This window comes from Lontra canadensis, unplaced genomic scaffold (genome assembly GCF_010015895.1).
Source record: "Lontra canadensis isolate GAN:19392208 unplaced genomic scaffold, GSC_riverotter_1.0 scaffold33, whole genome shotgun sequence".
Lineage (NCBI taxonomy): Eukaryota > Metazoa > Chordata > Mammalia > Carnivora > Mustelidae > Lontra > Lontra canadensis.
This window is the reverse complement of record NW_022631027.1, coordinates 7,717,303-7,732,033: the sequence shown is the minus strand read 5'-3', so window position 1 is coordinate 7,732,033 and position 14,731 is coordinate 7,717,303. Positions and strand designations below refer to the sequence as shown.

General features: G+C 42.9%; 1 protein-coding gene across 1 annotated transcript in view; it reads left to right on the top strand.

Moving 5' to 3' along the window:
- The window catches only part of ABCA4 (ATP binding cassette subfamily A member 4), a 125,327-nt gene that overhangs the window by 27,390 nt on the left and 83,206 nt on the right, over positions 1–14,731 (top strand). Inside the window, exons 7-11 of the mRNA XM_032867270.1 lie at positions 6,245–6,334; positions 8,850–9,090; positions 10,119–10,258; positions 10,926–11,042; positions 11,719–11,916. Of these exons, the coding sequence (XP_032723161.1) occupies positions 6,245–6,334; positions 8,850–9,090; positions 10,119–10,258; positions 10,926–11,042; positions 11,719–11,916 (786 nt within the window). The remainder of the gene's footprint in view (positions 1–6,244; positions 6,335–8,849; positions 9,091–10,118; positions 10,259–10,925; positions 11,043–11,718; positions 11,917–14,731) is intronic.

The window sequence follows — 14,731 nt, the reverse complement described above, 5'->3', positions numbered from 1 at the left end:
CTGTCTGTCCACAGCGTCGTCTAATTTTCAACTTGGTTTTGGGTGCTTTTAAGACAGTAGTTCATCCTTCCATCAGCTTCCAATGGCCATGTCATCCATGTACACACACTTTTAACCAAAGGCTACCCATTTATCCTTGTGTTAGGTACATCCTCAGCTTAGAAATAATACTGTTTTCTGGATGGTCTTCTTGAATCAGAGAAAGTAAAACACAAAAATTTCAATTCACAAAACATTCTTTTGTGTGCTGGCAGAATGACATATGTTTGATTAATCTATTGGTTCTAGAGCATCATCAAATATTGCTCAAACAAGATTTTTTTTTGTAGCTAACCTGCTTTATTCTGCCCTAAGTAAAAAACATTACATAGTCCCATAGGAGAGATATATTTCTTGTTCCTTGAGAACCCAAACGGAGATCTAGTATAGTCAGAATCTTCTTGATTGCCAGCTATGGCCTTCAGTCCATTTCTTTGAGTATAGATCAAGGCCCAGGGATTCCCCTCCCCCAAAGATCAACCATGGCTGATGGGAAATGATAGAGACACACCCTTTCCATGGCCTTATTTATATATCCAGTCTTTCTTCAGAGGCCTAATCAGACCTTGAAATTGGGTTGACAGGGCTCAGTTCAGTTGTGATATGGAAGGGTTACTTGTTATTCAGGAAATCAAGAGAATTTATTGACATAGGAAGCACTGGTGTGTGTGTGTGTGTGTGTGTGTGTGTGTGTGTGAGAAAGAGAGAGAGAGTGAAAGAGAGAGATGATACTTGCCATTTTCATCTATGACCTTTTTTCCAGAAATGTTTTTGCATTTCCATTCAAATAAACTTAGAGTTTCTTCCGGTTCTTTTGGCAGGAACAATCCATGTGAATTTGAATAGATAATGGGGGAAGGAACTAAAGGAAGAGGAGAGCCCTGGGAAAGTTATTTTATAATTTATGGCAACATCTGTCAGATGGTTGGTGGCCAGATGTATATGGAGGGGTCCCTAGGGAGGCCAGGCACTGTTCTGAGATGTAAGTGGTAACAGAGATGTGACTCCAAGACCCTCATTATTTACTATCTCCACCAGAAAAAGCCAGGAAAAGAATTGCAACTATAGTACCAAGCACATGGCTATAGAGACATACCTCATGGGACCTAAAACCTCAATAGGCTCTGTCTTTTTCCTACTAGATTTTAGTTAAGTTACTCATTAATTAATATAACATACTTATTGAGCATCTACTTTGTACCATGCCCTGAAGACATAAAACAAAATAAAGCCTATCTTTATGCTTATTGAGTTTACAATAGAGTGGAAAGACAGAAAATCATAGCAAACCAATACATGTGATAAATGGATGCACTGAGAATTCTAGTAGGGGCTAGGAGGAGCACCTAACTCATGGGGAAGGAAGGCAAGAAGAGCATGGAGTGAGGGAAGGAAGGCTTTCTGGAGAAGCTGAGGTAGTTTCAGTTTTGACTCTGGCCTCTAGGGGTGGTGATGAGGATGAGGTAGAATGGGGTGAGTTGGCCATTTTATTTATTTGGCTCTAAAGTAATGGGTGTAGTAGCTTTGCAGAGGCCTACAAGAATGTTTGAGACCTGAAAATTTAAAAAATTATGTCTCTGAAATACAAAGAAAATCTTTAAAACTGAAATCAATAAACATTACATTGAATGTTTTAGGAAGGTAATATTGTTCAACTTTTGTTAAATTTAGTGTTCATAAAATTTGAAATTCAAAAAACCAGTTTATAGTTCAGGTTTTCCCACTTTGCAAACATTCCTAAGTATTTACAGGATTGCGGAGAAATCAGATCATTCATTAAATGAGTTACTCAAAGCCAAATAATTTCAAAAGCAAAATTAGAAGCCCTTAAAAATACATAGAAATCTATATTGATATGTAGATATAAGTACATATAGATATGACAGAGACACAGGTGCTTTTCAGTGTGTTGAATCTGATGCAGGGCAGAATTTTAAGATCAGCATGTGCTTAAAAGCTATGGAGGTAAAGGAAAGGAGATGGAGAGAAGATGCCCACTTAGTCACAGATCATCTCCAACTCAACGCCATGTGAGGGAAACAGACAACAAACTCACAAAGAAAGGGAAGTAATTAAAAGCAATTGGAGCCGGTGACTAACTGGCATCCAATCTCTCTGGACACATGAATGTGACATGTCTTTATTTTCCATGCTCTGAGTTTCTAGCTCCTCTTAGGTCCCTTCCCATTGTGTAGGATCTGGTAATTTTTTTCTCTGCACAGCTCTTAGGACTCCAGTCCTGATTCCAGCATCCTCCAGTTTTTCAGATACCCCTTGGCTCCCCTCTTTGCGGAAAGGGGGCTCATCCGGCCCCACACTCAGATCCAGGACCAGTTCCTAGGTCTCCAGGCTGGGGATTTTGCCAAGAGGATAGGGATGGGGAAGAATCAGTGATGACTTTCAGACTTTTAGCTTTGGTGACAGGGGAGAAGGTGATGCCACAGCGGGAGAAGTGTGCACAGGACAGAAACTGGTTTAGGAAAGGTGACATGATCAGTTTAGGACGAGTTGGACTAGGCAAAGGTCCAGCTGACACGGGGGGTTAGAGGTAGATTTAGAAGTCACCAAAAAGGTAGCAGATTAAGTGATAAAGGGATTGAGACTATTCAGGGAAAGTATGCAGAGTGAGAGGAGCAAGGCCACGGAGCCCCTCAGGAACCTCAGCGCTGAAGGAGAAGGTGGAGGCAGAAGAGCTCATGTGAAAAGCTGAGAAGGATCAGAGCAAACCAGACAAGAGCAGTGTCACCGACATCAAGGGGTGGGAAGGACATAATCAAAAGTGTTGAGAGAAGCAGAGAGATCTGAAAAGACAAGCACCAAAAGTATCCATTAGACTTAAAAACTAGGAGGAAACTGGGAATTTCACTAGAATGCTAAAGTGTCTCCATTGAGCTGTGAGTGTGGAAGACGGGGATGTTGCTGAGAAATTGAAGTCACTGCACATGGACTGCTCTTCCAAGAAGTGTGGGAATAAAGGGTGGAGGAAGGCAGCTAGTGTGCAGCTGCAGGGGAATAAGGCATCAGAAGTAATTCTTTCTTTCACATGGGAGGTCTTGAGCACATATATCTGATAACAGTGAAGGGAAAGCTGAAGATACATCGGTGAGACTCTTGAAGGTAAACTTCATAAAGGGAGGACTTTGTTTTCATCACTGCTATGCCCCCTAGCCACTGGCACACAGCGGACAGTCTGTACATATTTATCACATGTTAATTATGTCATTTAGAAACTATAATTGGCTGCAACAGAATGCTGAAAAAGAGTGGCTTTCTTATTCCTCCCAAAGCCAAGTCCTGTGGTGGGTCATTCAGGAGTGGTGTGGAGGCTCCACAGATTTTCTCAAGAACCCAGGCTCCTCTTCTTTTCCATCACTCGTCCCTAGCATGTGGTTGGTATCTGGTGATCCTGAGATGTCTGCTCTACCTCCTCTAGCACATCAACGTTCCCGGCAGGCAGAGGGTTCTCCTTCAATAGGCCTTCCCCCAAATCCCCACTGTGTGACTTCTCCTGGTATCTTATTAGTCAGGATTTTGTCATGTTACCATCCCATGTACAATGGAGGCAGAGAAATGTTGTTTTTTAGTCAGGCATTATCACCATTACAAAATTAGACATACATATTTTTAGTCAGGCATTATCACCATTAGCAAAATTAGGTAGACATACATATTAGGAAATGTAGAAGGAAGTCCAGCCTGATGGAAGAGAAGCAACAGAAAAGGTTAGAGGTGAAACCATGTATGTCCAGTGCTGGTACTGACCTTTCTTCTGGAGGCAGTGGGGAGCCATGTAAGATCTTTGAGCAGGAGAGGTGACATGGTTAGATTGGTCTGTTAGGTAACTCAGGCTACAGTGTGGGGAGTGCATTGGAACGGAGAAATTTAGAGACAAGGGGCCAGCAAGAATGTTATTCTGATGAAAATGTTCTGGGAGAGAGGGAAGGAGAGCATGAGCAAAGACAGTCCTGTGAGGAAGAGAAAAGAGAGAGGAGAGAGTATTTATTTAGTGTTCATTCATTCAGCTATTTTTTTATTCTTGCATACAAAAAGCTTCTTTTTTATTTTTAAATTTTTCTATTACAGATATAAGTATAAAAGAGAGAATAATGTAATGAACTCCCATGGATCCATCACACAGTCAGCTGTTTTCAACATTTGGCCATTATTGTTTAATATACCCCTCACTTTTTTTCCCTAAAATCTTTTTTTTAAGATTTTATTTATTTATTTGATGGAAATCACAAGTAAGCAGAGAGGGAGGCAGAGAGAGAGAGGAGGAAACAGGCTCCCCACCAAGCAGAGAGCCCAATGTGGGGCCCGATCTCAGAACCCTGGGATCATGACCTGAGCCAAAGGCAGAGTCTCTAACCCACTGAGCCACCCAGGCGCCCCTCCCTAAAATCTTTTAAAGCAAATCACAGACAATATATTCTTTCACCCTTACATACTTTCTTATGTAAAACTTGCGTGTTTTTACAAACCACAATTCTGCCATCACACCCAACAAAATTAACAATAATTCCTTAATATTATCTAATACCCAGTCATGTTCACTTTCCTCTGATTGTTACAGCTGATTTGTTCAGATCAAAATAAAGTCCACACATGGCATTTTATTGCTGTATCTCTGAGATATCCTTTCATCTCTACTAGATCTTATTGGAGTAGTCAGGAGGTGAATCACAGGAGTTGGTGATAACTTGCCACTGGCACACATTTCTACCTGCTGGCTTCCTCCCTACCTACGTTCTCAGCCCCACCCTCTCATGGAATTAAAGCAGGAATTAAAGTGCTTTGCCCAGCTTTCCCTGAAACTATTTCTAAGGAGTTTGAAAAGAAGTCCTGGCAAGACCAATGTCTAGGGCCAGTGTGAAGGTTAAGGAGAGAAGATGCTTCTCAATGGTGTATTTGCAAGGGTGGTTTTGCTGCTACTTCCTCTGGCAAATTATTCTCCCATCTGCTTTGTGGCCCTCATAACAAAGCCTTTCATTTAACAGTTAGGAAATGAACCAGAAATGCTGACATTCCATGAAGTGTTCCTGTATTCATTCTTCAGTATCAGGGCCAGAGAGACTGTGAGGGCCCCTGCCCTTACAGCAGGGAGAAGGGAGGGCAGGACCACTGCTAGAAATGGGAGGCTGGACTGTTCAAAACCTAACTCCACCTGCTTCTCAGCTGGGCTGCAGCCTGGTAAGCCCACCCATCATTTAGGAGAACCACCCTGGCAAATAGAAAGCTGAGGCTTGTGGCTTGTGGTCCACAATCCTTGAGTCAGAATTCTACATTGATCTTGTGAAAAATGCAGAGCCCTTGCAGACATACTCAAGATGCACACTTGAGTTTGAAAACCACTATCTTAAAACTTAGAATTCAGCCCTAAAAGACAGAGGATCAGTGAGTCAATCAGTTTTGAAACTATCAAGAACGAAGTCATTCATTAAGGACTTGAACTTGGTTTCCAGAAAACAAGTTGTTCACATTGGGCTCAGGTTTGCAACCAGCAAACTTGTGGGCTTCCACGTTCCCTGTGTAGGTGGGAAGTGCTTGAATAGTTCTGTATTGTCTCAAGGGCCTGGGGTCAGCGGAACACTGCTGTCTGTGGATAATCTGCAAGAAACCTCCCTTCAAAGCTGCCAGCAGAAGCTTCAAAAGAAAGATGACATAACTAGCCAAATCTTCCATATAAGAAAGTAGTGTTGAACAGAGGAAGAGCCACAATCTACCTGAAAAAGGCTCAACGGAGCAAAGATGTGAACGGTGAGGAAGCCTGAATGTGTCTGCGGAGCCCAAGGTGCCAAGATGGGCACCTCACCACACAGCACACAGCCTTCCTTTACAGTCCAGCAGCTGCATTGGTTTCCTTCCTCCAGGAAGCTTGTTGGGTGTTGCTAAAGCAGCAATCAGAATCACTTTGGCATATTTGATATCACTGTGAAATTATTCGTGATTGACTAGCTCAGCAGGGAGCGGAGTCTGGAATCAGACTTGGAATAAGAGTCTTTAATTTTCTCAATTAGATAAAACAGTCTGTTTTTGAAAGTAATCTAGCAGAAGAGGTCCTGTGATCAGAAAAAAAAAAAAAAAGGAGGTAATGTTTTTTCAAGCATACAGGAGATCAGATAGCACCCATGTGTATATGTATAACTTAATACATGTATGTGTATACACACATATACATTTTATATTTTTTCCCTATCAATTATAGCTTCCTACACTCTTAGACAGCAGGTCTCAAGGTATCAATCTGAGATCCTGGGGAAGAATATTTTCTGATATGTCACCAAGAATTCAAGAGGTAAGTGGCCAAATGATACTAATGATAATGTAATATATAATGATAATATCTTTCCACCATTTTACCACACTTACTATGTCAAACAATTTAATTGTACCTCAGACCTGTTCAAGGAGAAATACATTTAAACTTTCTGTCTAGCAGTTTCAAAGCACCTGTTCATATCCTAAATTATCTGTGTTCCTGGGTTGGAGGCAAAAGGAAAGGAACCATCCTTCTGATTTCATGCCTAGGAAGAAATGCCACCATGTCTTGTGTGGCTGAGTATCAGTGGACTTATACTGAATTGAGGTCTTTCCAGTATTGAAGTGACCCATCCTACTATGCTCTTACAATCCACCTAAATCTGTACTGCTAAGAGCAATAGCATTCACTTGCAAGGTTCTTACAGGCATCATTTTAAAGTGTCTTAAATATATTGACTCATCCCATCCCATCACACACACACACACGCACACACACAAACCCTGACATTTTTGTGTTGTTTTCTGAAGGATGTTCATGTTTCAATTAACATCTGGTTGCACGAGCCTTTACCTGTATAGAAATTGATTCTCCACTCGTAGATGAGAGGTGCTGGGGGCATAATGATGAAGAGGCCAGTATGGCCACTTCCCTAGTGAAACATACAATCTAATGGGGAAGAGTAATGTGAAAGAAACAATTATCTTTAAGTGCGATGTGTATTATGAAAGGGAGACAAAAGGTGAAGCATAATTTTCCCCATTCTCCCCTCCAATATCCTCAGCTGATTTGGGCTTAGCCAATCTTGAAAATTGCATTGTGGAATCTGTGTTCATAAAACTAAGTTCAGCCTGGGCAGAGTGTAAGTGCTGCTGTGCAGGGAAGTTAGAGAAGGGCCCATTGTACTGATGGCCACCTGCTCTAGTGGGAGTCTCTGTTTAACATTCTTTTCTTCATGAGCATTTAAGAAATTCTTATCAGTATAATAGGGTTGAAAATGATAGAGAATGTGAAAAAAGTCCCCAAAGCGTATCAACACTCCTCTATGTGGGAGTTCCAAAATGTTTCTCTCCTGGCTAGATAGCAAGTGTAAGCGTTTGTGAATTAGGTTGTAGCAGATGGCTCCATTTATATTAACTGATACTAGACCATTTGACCCCAGAACAGCCCCTTCATCTCCAAGTGCTTTGCTTAAATGAACAACATAATAATGATAATAACCCCTTACAAGACGGTCATAAGACCTACTGTTGTCGAAGCAATTTGAGATTCCAAGTTTATTATTGAAGCCTAGACTGTGATTATAGGCATGACTCACAGTGTGGATCCTACACAGCACCCAAGAGTTTCAGAGGGCAAGTGTTGGCATGTGGACAAAGACAGGGATGACAGGTAAACATCACTTATTGAAGTAGGGGAACTGTTTTCAGTCTCACCTGACTGAACCCTAATGCTTTTTTAAATTCCCAAGTGCCTTTGAAAATTACTAATAAGTGTGTTTGAGGAATAAAAGCGGCACTGTTTTTATTTTGCATATTCCTCTAAAGGAAAGCCAGATAACATGTGGGCGCTGAGACCCTGGTGACTCTGGCAGCCCTCAACTTAGTTCTCAGCATTACAGATCTGCCTTCAAAGGATGAGTCCATCAAGGGCCACGGGTACTCATATGGAGAGAAGACTACCAGCCTCTTCTTAGGCTGGTGCAGAATTTAAAGAGTTCTTCCAAGGATGCCTGGGTGGCTCAGTTGGTTAAGCACCTGCTTTTGGCTCAGGTTAAGATCCCAGGGTCCTGGGATCAAACCCTACCTTGGAGAGCCTACTTCTCCCCCTCCTCCCTGGTGCTGCTACTCTCTTGCTATCTCTGTTTCTCTCTCTCCAATAAATAAATAAAATCTTTTTTTAAAAATTAAAATTAAAAAATAAAGTGTTCTTCTAAGAATGGAGACTTCATCTGTCCTGTATTTGCTTGAATTTTAACACACACAAACACACACTCACACACACACAGGAACTGTAAACCACACATTTCAAGGAAATGGAAGAACTTACATTTGGTAAAATTAAGCTAATAAAAAGATAATTCTCTAAATATAAGAAACTAAATTCTAAATGACTTGGCCAAAGAAATTTGCTGTGATCTTGCTTTTCTAGGGCAGAGCCATTCCTCCATCATTTTATTTCCCATTTTTTTCCCAGTATTCTCATCTTGATGGGATAACAGAACCCAAGAACTTGCTTATAAAGAAATACTCCCTACATTTGTCCAAGGACACATTCCCGAGGAATTCAGATAAAGGGGACTAGAAGGAAGATATTAAAATATGTTGGGATTCACTCTTTGATTTTATTTAAGGCTCATTTTAGGCCCTGAATAGATGGCAATAGGTTATTTCACAGCTGGATTAAGAACTACTGAGAATATGTGTGTTTTCTTTTAAATGTGGAAGTCAAATGCATATGTGGAGGTCTCCCCATACTTTGGAGCTCTGGCATCAGAGTGATGATGATTCTAGCTGCCTTAAAATAACCTGAAGTCTTTGCCTTGCTCTAGTTCATCCATCGACCAAGTGTTCAAGACTTGCTGTGGGTGGCCAGGCCTCTCATGCAGACTGGTGGTCCAGAGACCTTCACACAGCTGATGAGCATCCTGTCTGATCTCTTATGTGGCTACCCAGAGGGAGGAGGCTCTCGAGTGTTCTCCTTCAACTGGTATGAAGACAATAACTATAAGGCCTTCTTAGGGATTGACTCCACAAGGAAGGATCCTATCTATTCTTATGACAAAAGAACAAGTAAGTTTTCTGGGTCATATATATAAAACGGCATCTGATGTGAGTGAAGATGATGGTTTAACACTGATGGTTTAACACTTTCAGGGAAACCCAGTCCTGGGGTTAAATTAGTCTTGTTGAGGGGCCTTGAGCAGAGAGGCTTCTGCTCCCAGAAAGTCCACTTCCCCTTGTGGGAAAGGGGCAGTGCTCATAAAGAATTCTGGATCTGAGCCATGGAAAGAACTGAGACCCACTTGGAAAGGGAACAGAGGGGACATTTCTCATTGATCTGATTGAACGAGGGTTAAGTTCTAGAGGAAGGGAAGAAAGATAAATGAGGAGACAACCCAGAGTTGCAAGCAAAGCTCAGGTCAGAAGGACCCTGGCGAGTAAACATGGCTGTGGGATGTTTTTACAAACAGTGCAGTGAAAATCTCTGTGTGCTGTACTGAGTTACGTTCCAAATGGTAAGTCCTTGGCAAACCATCTTTCCTACTTTTTATTATTTGGGGAGGGGAGGCTTCTGTGGGGTAGAGGAAGGTGGGTTGGGAAAGATATACAACTAGGTGAACTTTGAGTTAAAAATTAAAAAGAGGCAGCAAGGCACGCACCAAAAGTAGTTGGACCCTAAGATAGCCCACATGACAAAGAAATTAAGCAGCTATGTGAAGGGAAATTATCGAGGCTGAAGCTGAGATTCCAAGGGGAGGCCTTATTTGGCCTCTTGTCCCTTTCATGTGAGAATGGCATCCGCTGCTTGCAGTAATCCCAGGCAGGCTTCTTAGCCTCCTTCTAAAGCAGAATAAACCACAGGGCAAGCCCCGTTCTTTGTTTCTCTGATGAGGCCCTTATTGAGATGCACTGTGGCATTTTGTTACTTACTAATGATGAGCTTGTTATTGGTGGGGTACAGCCTGTTAATTCAGGTTATTTGTCAAATCCTCCAGCATAGAGTTGAATGAGACATGTGATTTAAACACACTAATGACTATGTTTAGCTCTGAGCAACAGGGGAGTTTCTATAAAATCTGTCCCTTCTCTCCCGGCAGCGACCTTTTGTAATGCATTGATCCAGAGTCTGGAGTCAAACCCTCTCACCAAAATAGCCTGGAGGGCAGCAAAACCTTTGTTGATGGGAAAAATCCTCTTTACTCCAGATTCTCCGGCAGCACGCAGAATACTGCGGAATGTAAGGTCCCAGCTGGTCTTGTCCTTTTTACCCTGGACCTCCCAGAAGAATTAGAGAGTGGGAGAGAGAGAGCGTGCTAGCGCATGCACACGTACCTGCTCCTGCTCACGGCTCGCTGGCTCCTGGTAGCAAGCCGTATGTTTGTGTTGTGCTTAGTGGAGTCTTGGGTTCCTCCCCCATCCACATCATCATTGGAATGCTTTGTGCCCCTGTCCCTGCCTGGGCCCTCCCTTCTCTACAAAACCTAAGATGAGGTTTTCTTCCCCAGCACCTGAATTTTATCCCTATTGGAAGGGCTCACAGTTCTCTGAAACTTGGCTATCCAGAAGAGACAAAGGCAGGAAGGGAGAAAGAGCATTTCCTTACAGGGTGTCCAAATCTAGTTTAAATGAGGCTCTGGTACAATGACATCGTCAGTATTACATGTATTGCGAGATATATCTCAATATCTCTGAGATATTAAGAAACTAGATTCTGGCAGTGTGGAAGTTAGGAAACAGCAGATTGTTCTGGGAAATATCAGTAGACTAGAAAGTAAAGACACTCCTTGAAAAGACTTTCCCAAACACTGAGGGTTTATGACAGGAGCAGGGAAGGCACAATCAAAACTGCTCTCTCACGTTTTTCCTCCCTGTTCTTGTCTCTATCTGTCTCTGTCTGGTTTTAGGCCAACTCAACTTTTGAAGAGCTGGAACGCCTTAGGAAGTTGGTCAAAGCCTGGGAAGAAGTAGGCCCCCAGATCTGGTACTTCTTTGACAAGAGCACACAGATGACCATGATCAGAGTACGGATGGCGGAGGGGAGGAGAAGAGCCAAGAAAGTTCCATAAATTTTCTTTTCTCAGTAAAGGGTTGGTCTGCTGGAGTTGGATCAAAATTTAATAAGCAGGGGCCTAAGGCACTAGTTCTGGAGGCACCAAGTGGAGTCGCTGACTTTGGGTGGGAAATGTTCTTTGAATTTTGGGGGAAATGTAAAAACTGATCAATGGCTTCCTTCAGTTTCTTGCTTTTTTCAGTTCACTTGAGGGCCTCAGATTCAAAGGGACATCTCCCCAGGTGGCCAGCTCTGTAACTGCAAAAGTAGTTGAGTATGTCTGTCTGCTGTCATTTCCAGCTTTGCAAAGCCAGGAGATTAGAGTCCTATATAGCAGAGATAATTAAAAGAGAACAACAACAAAAAAAAAAAAAACATTTAAAAAAAAGAAAGAAAGCTTCCTATATTACCATTTTCCCTGTCCTTCTTCTCCAGCCCCAACATTTACATTTTCCTTCTAGAGAGAACTGTGTATTCAGGGGAAATGGGATATAGATAGGCATGCCTTATCATGGAATAAAACCCACTCACTTTTTAGGGAGGCTTAACGTCTATCCCTTTTCATTAAAAGTTGGAAATGGAGCGAAAACAAGACCAGAGATCCTGTGGTATTTCTAAATACTACAACTGTCTTGCTTCCTCCCAAGGACACTCTGGAGAACCCAACAGTGAAAGGCTTTTTGAATAGTCAGCTTGGTGAGGAAGGTATCACTGTAGAAGCCGTGCTGAACTTCCTGGATAGGGGTCCTCGAGAGAGCCAGGCCAATGACGTGGACAGCCTCAACTGGAAGGATGTATTTAACATCACGGATCACACCCTGCGTCTGGCTAGCAGATACCTGGAGGTGAGGCATCTCCTTTTCCTCTGCTAATGAACCAAGAATTCTCACAGCTCCCAAACAAGGTGGATCCTTTTCCCTAATAGCTTATCCACATGTAAAACAGATCCTTTCCACATCTCTGCAGACCCGCCCTCCATGGCTCCCTGACTCCTCCTGGGCTGGTCCCCCTCCCTTGTAGCCTGTGAAGTAATTGTGTCTGTCCTCCATCCTCTCTTGTCTGCTATAGATTCCATCATCATTGGCCAGAAACCGCAAGTTCTCAGGTCCCACTGCTTGCTGGAAACTCTCACCCCCAGCTTTTATAGGCGTAGCATGCTCAGTGTAGCTCAAAATAGATTTGTGTTCTCCTCCTCGTAGAACCTGTCTTCCTATAGCATTTCCTACCCTGATCTCTGTCCTCGGCCTTATTCCAAATTATCAAGTCAGAGACTGTGGGGTCATCCTTAGTTACCTTTCTTCCTCCCCTTCCACACAGCAGCTTTATTTATTGAGGATTTCTTTGTGCCAAGCTCTGGGCTCTGCTTTCGTACACAGTAGCTCATTTCACCCTTGCAACAGCTCCATGAAGTGTGCGCTGTTATCGTTCTTATTTTAACAGATGCAGAAGCTGAGGCTTAAAGAGGTTAAATAAGATCCCATTCCATAGCTGTTCTGTGTAGCAGAACACATCCAGATCTGGGTGTGCCTGAATTCAGAGCCTGCCCTTCTGACCCCCCTACTGCCTCTTTCATGTTTGGTCACTGAGGACAGTTATATACCAGTTCCAACACATGATGGTTTTTCCCATACCATCAAGAGATTCTTCAGCAACAGCTGGGTGTCCTGCAGTTCGACTCAATGCTGATGCTACCTGGAGATTGCATCAGAGCCCCTAGGTTAAGAGCTCAGTCCCATGACCCTGGCACCCACCCCCTACTTCTGCTCACAGATTTAGCAGGCAGGTTCCCATGACCCCTTCTTGGATTCAATTAATTTGCTAGAGTGGCTCACAAGGCTCAAACATTTTACTCATTAGATCACTGGTTTATTATGAAACGATATAACTCAGGAACAGCCAAATGGGAGAGATACGTAGGGCAAGGGATGAGAAAAGGGTGTGGAGCTTCTGTGTCCTCTCTGGGAACGCCACTCTTCCCAAATCTCCACATGTTCACAAACCGGAAGTTCTCCAAACCGCATGCCTTTGAGTTTTCATGAAGACTTCATTACTTAGGCATGGTTGAGTAAATCATGGCCATTAGTAACTGAACTCGGCTTCCAGTCCACTCCCCTCCTCTCCCCTCCAACCTTATAATCACACAGTTGGCTCCTCTAGCAACCAGTTCTCATCCTTAGATGAGGTCCAAAAGACACCTCATCAACATAACAAAGCACACCTCAAGGCTGTTCATCACTTAGGAAATTTAAAGTGTTTTAGGAGCACCACCAGAAACAGAAAAAGACAAATATATATATCTTATTATAAATCATAGTATTACACTGAGTTTTGTCTCTCTCCTAAATATGTCTCATCTCCACCTCTTGCTTTTAAGGCTGTCTGAGTTCTGGAAGCATTGTTGTCTCTCTGTCAGCCTATTCCAGTGGCTTCCTCCCTGGGTTCCAGGGTCCAGGATCTGTTGGCTCAGGCATTTCTCCACACTACCACCAGACCTACATTTCAGACTCGGCAGAGTATCTCCAGTCATCACTCTCATGCTAAAAATCTCACCGAGCCAGTCCCCAGGGACCACAGGTGCCTTCCACAGCCACTGCATCCCACCTGCCCAGCCAGTGCTCACTCATACATCTGCTGCTCTGCTCCACTGGCCCTTTTGCCACCCTCAGGCATACCCTAACTGCTCATGATTTTGCTCTTTGCAAATGCTGCCAGTGATTAGAGCTTTTTTGCTTAAAAAAAAAAAAAAAAAAGAGTTTATTGGTTGATCTAACCTGGAAATTCAGGGGATCTAAGGACTAAATGCGACCATGAGACCCTTGTGCCCTTCTATCTCATGGTTGTGCTTGCTTCTGCCGGGCTTTGATCTCAGCCAGGCCCTCTCCATTTGGTGGTGTATCAGCTGTTCACAGCCCTCAGTAGTCAGCTTTACCCCCAGAAAATCTGCAGAAAGAAGGAGTGGCTTTCCCATAGCATAAGCTATACTCCTGGACAGTTTTCTGATTGGCCTGACTCTACCTATCTCTGAGTCTCTGTAGGGGGTCATGTACTATGATAGGGAGGTGTGGGTCATATGCTCACCATGAAGTAAGGAAAGCCAAGTTAGCTTAATCTGAATCTCCGGGACAGGGCAGGATTACTGTGAAGTGGGGAAGACTGTTTCCCCCAAAAGAAGAAACATAAGGCAGAAAATCCTGAAATGACTTTTCCTTCCACATCTGTTGGGCTTCCATTCATTCATTCTTTGAGACTCAGCTCTCACATGTCACTTCTGCTTCAACATAAGTTTAGCCATTCACTCTTCCAAGCATTCTCTACTCCATGTGTCCCCATCCCTGGCCATGTCACCACCACCCACCTGCTGCAGTTATAACATAAGCAGGGCTCTGGGAGAGGGTGTGGATGGGAGAAAAGAGCGCTATTCTTTTACTCTTGCAGAATGGAGTTCAGTGGCTCTCACAGTGTTTTTGCTGGGTACATCAGTAGTAAAGAATACCTCTTGTCTTTTGTTTGACTTGACATTTGCTTGGTGACATAAAGGTCTCATTTCTTGTAGGATGATTTTTTCCATGTAGCTTATGTTTCATGTAGTGCTAGGTACCCAAAATGTACTTAATATATACCAACTGCTTAGATGGATAAGAATTCAATTTTTAGAATCAG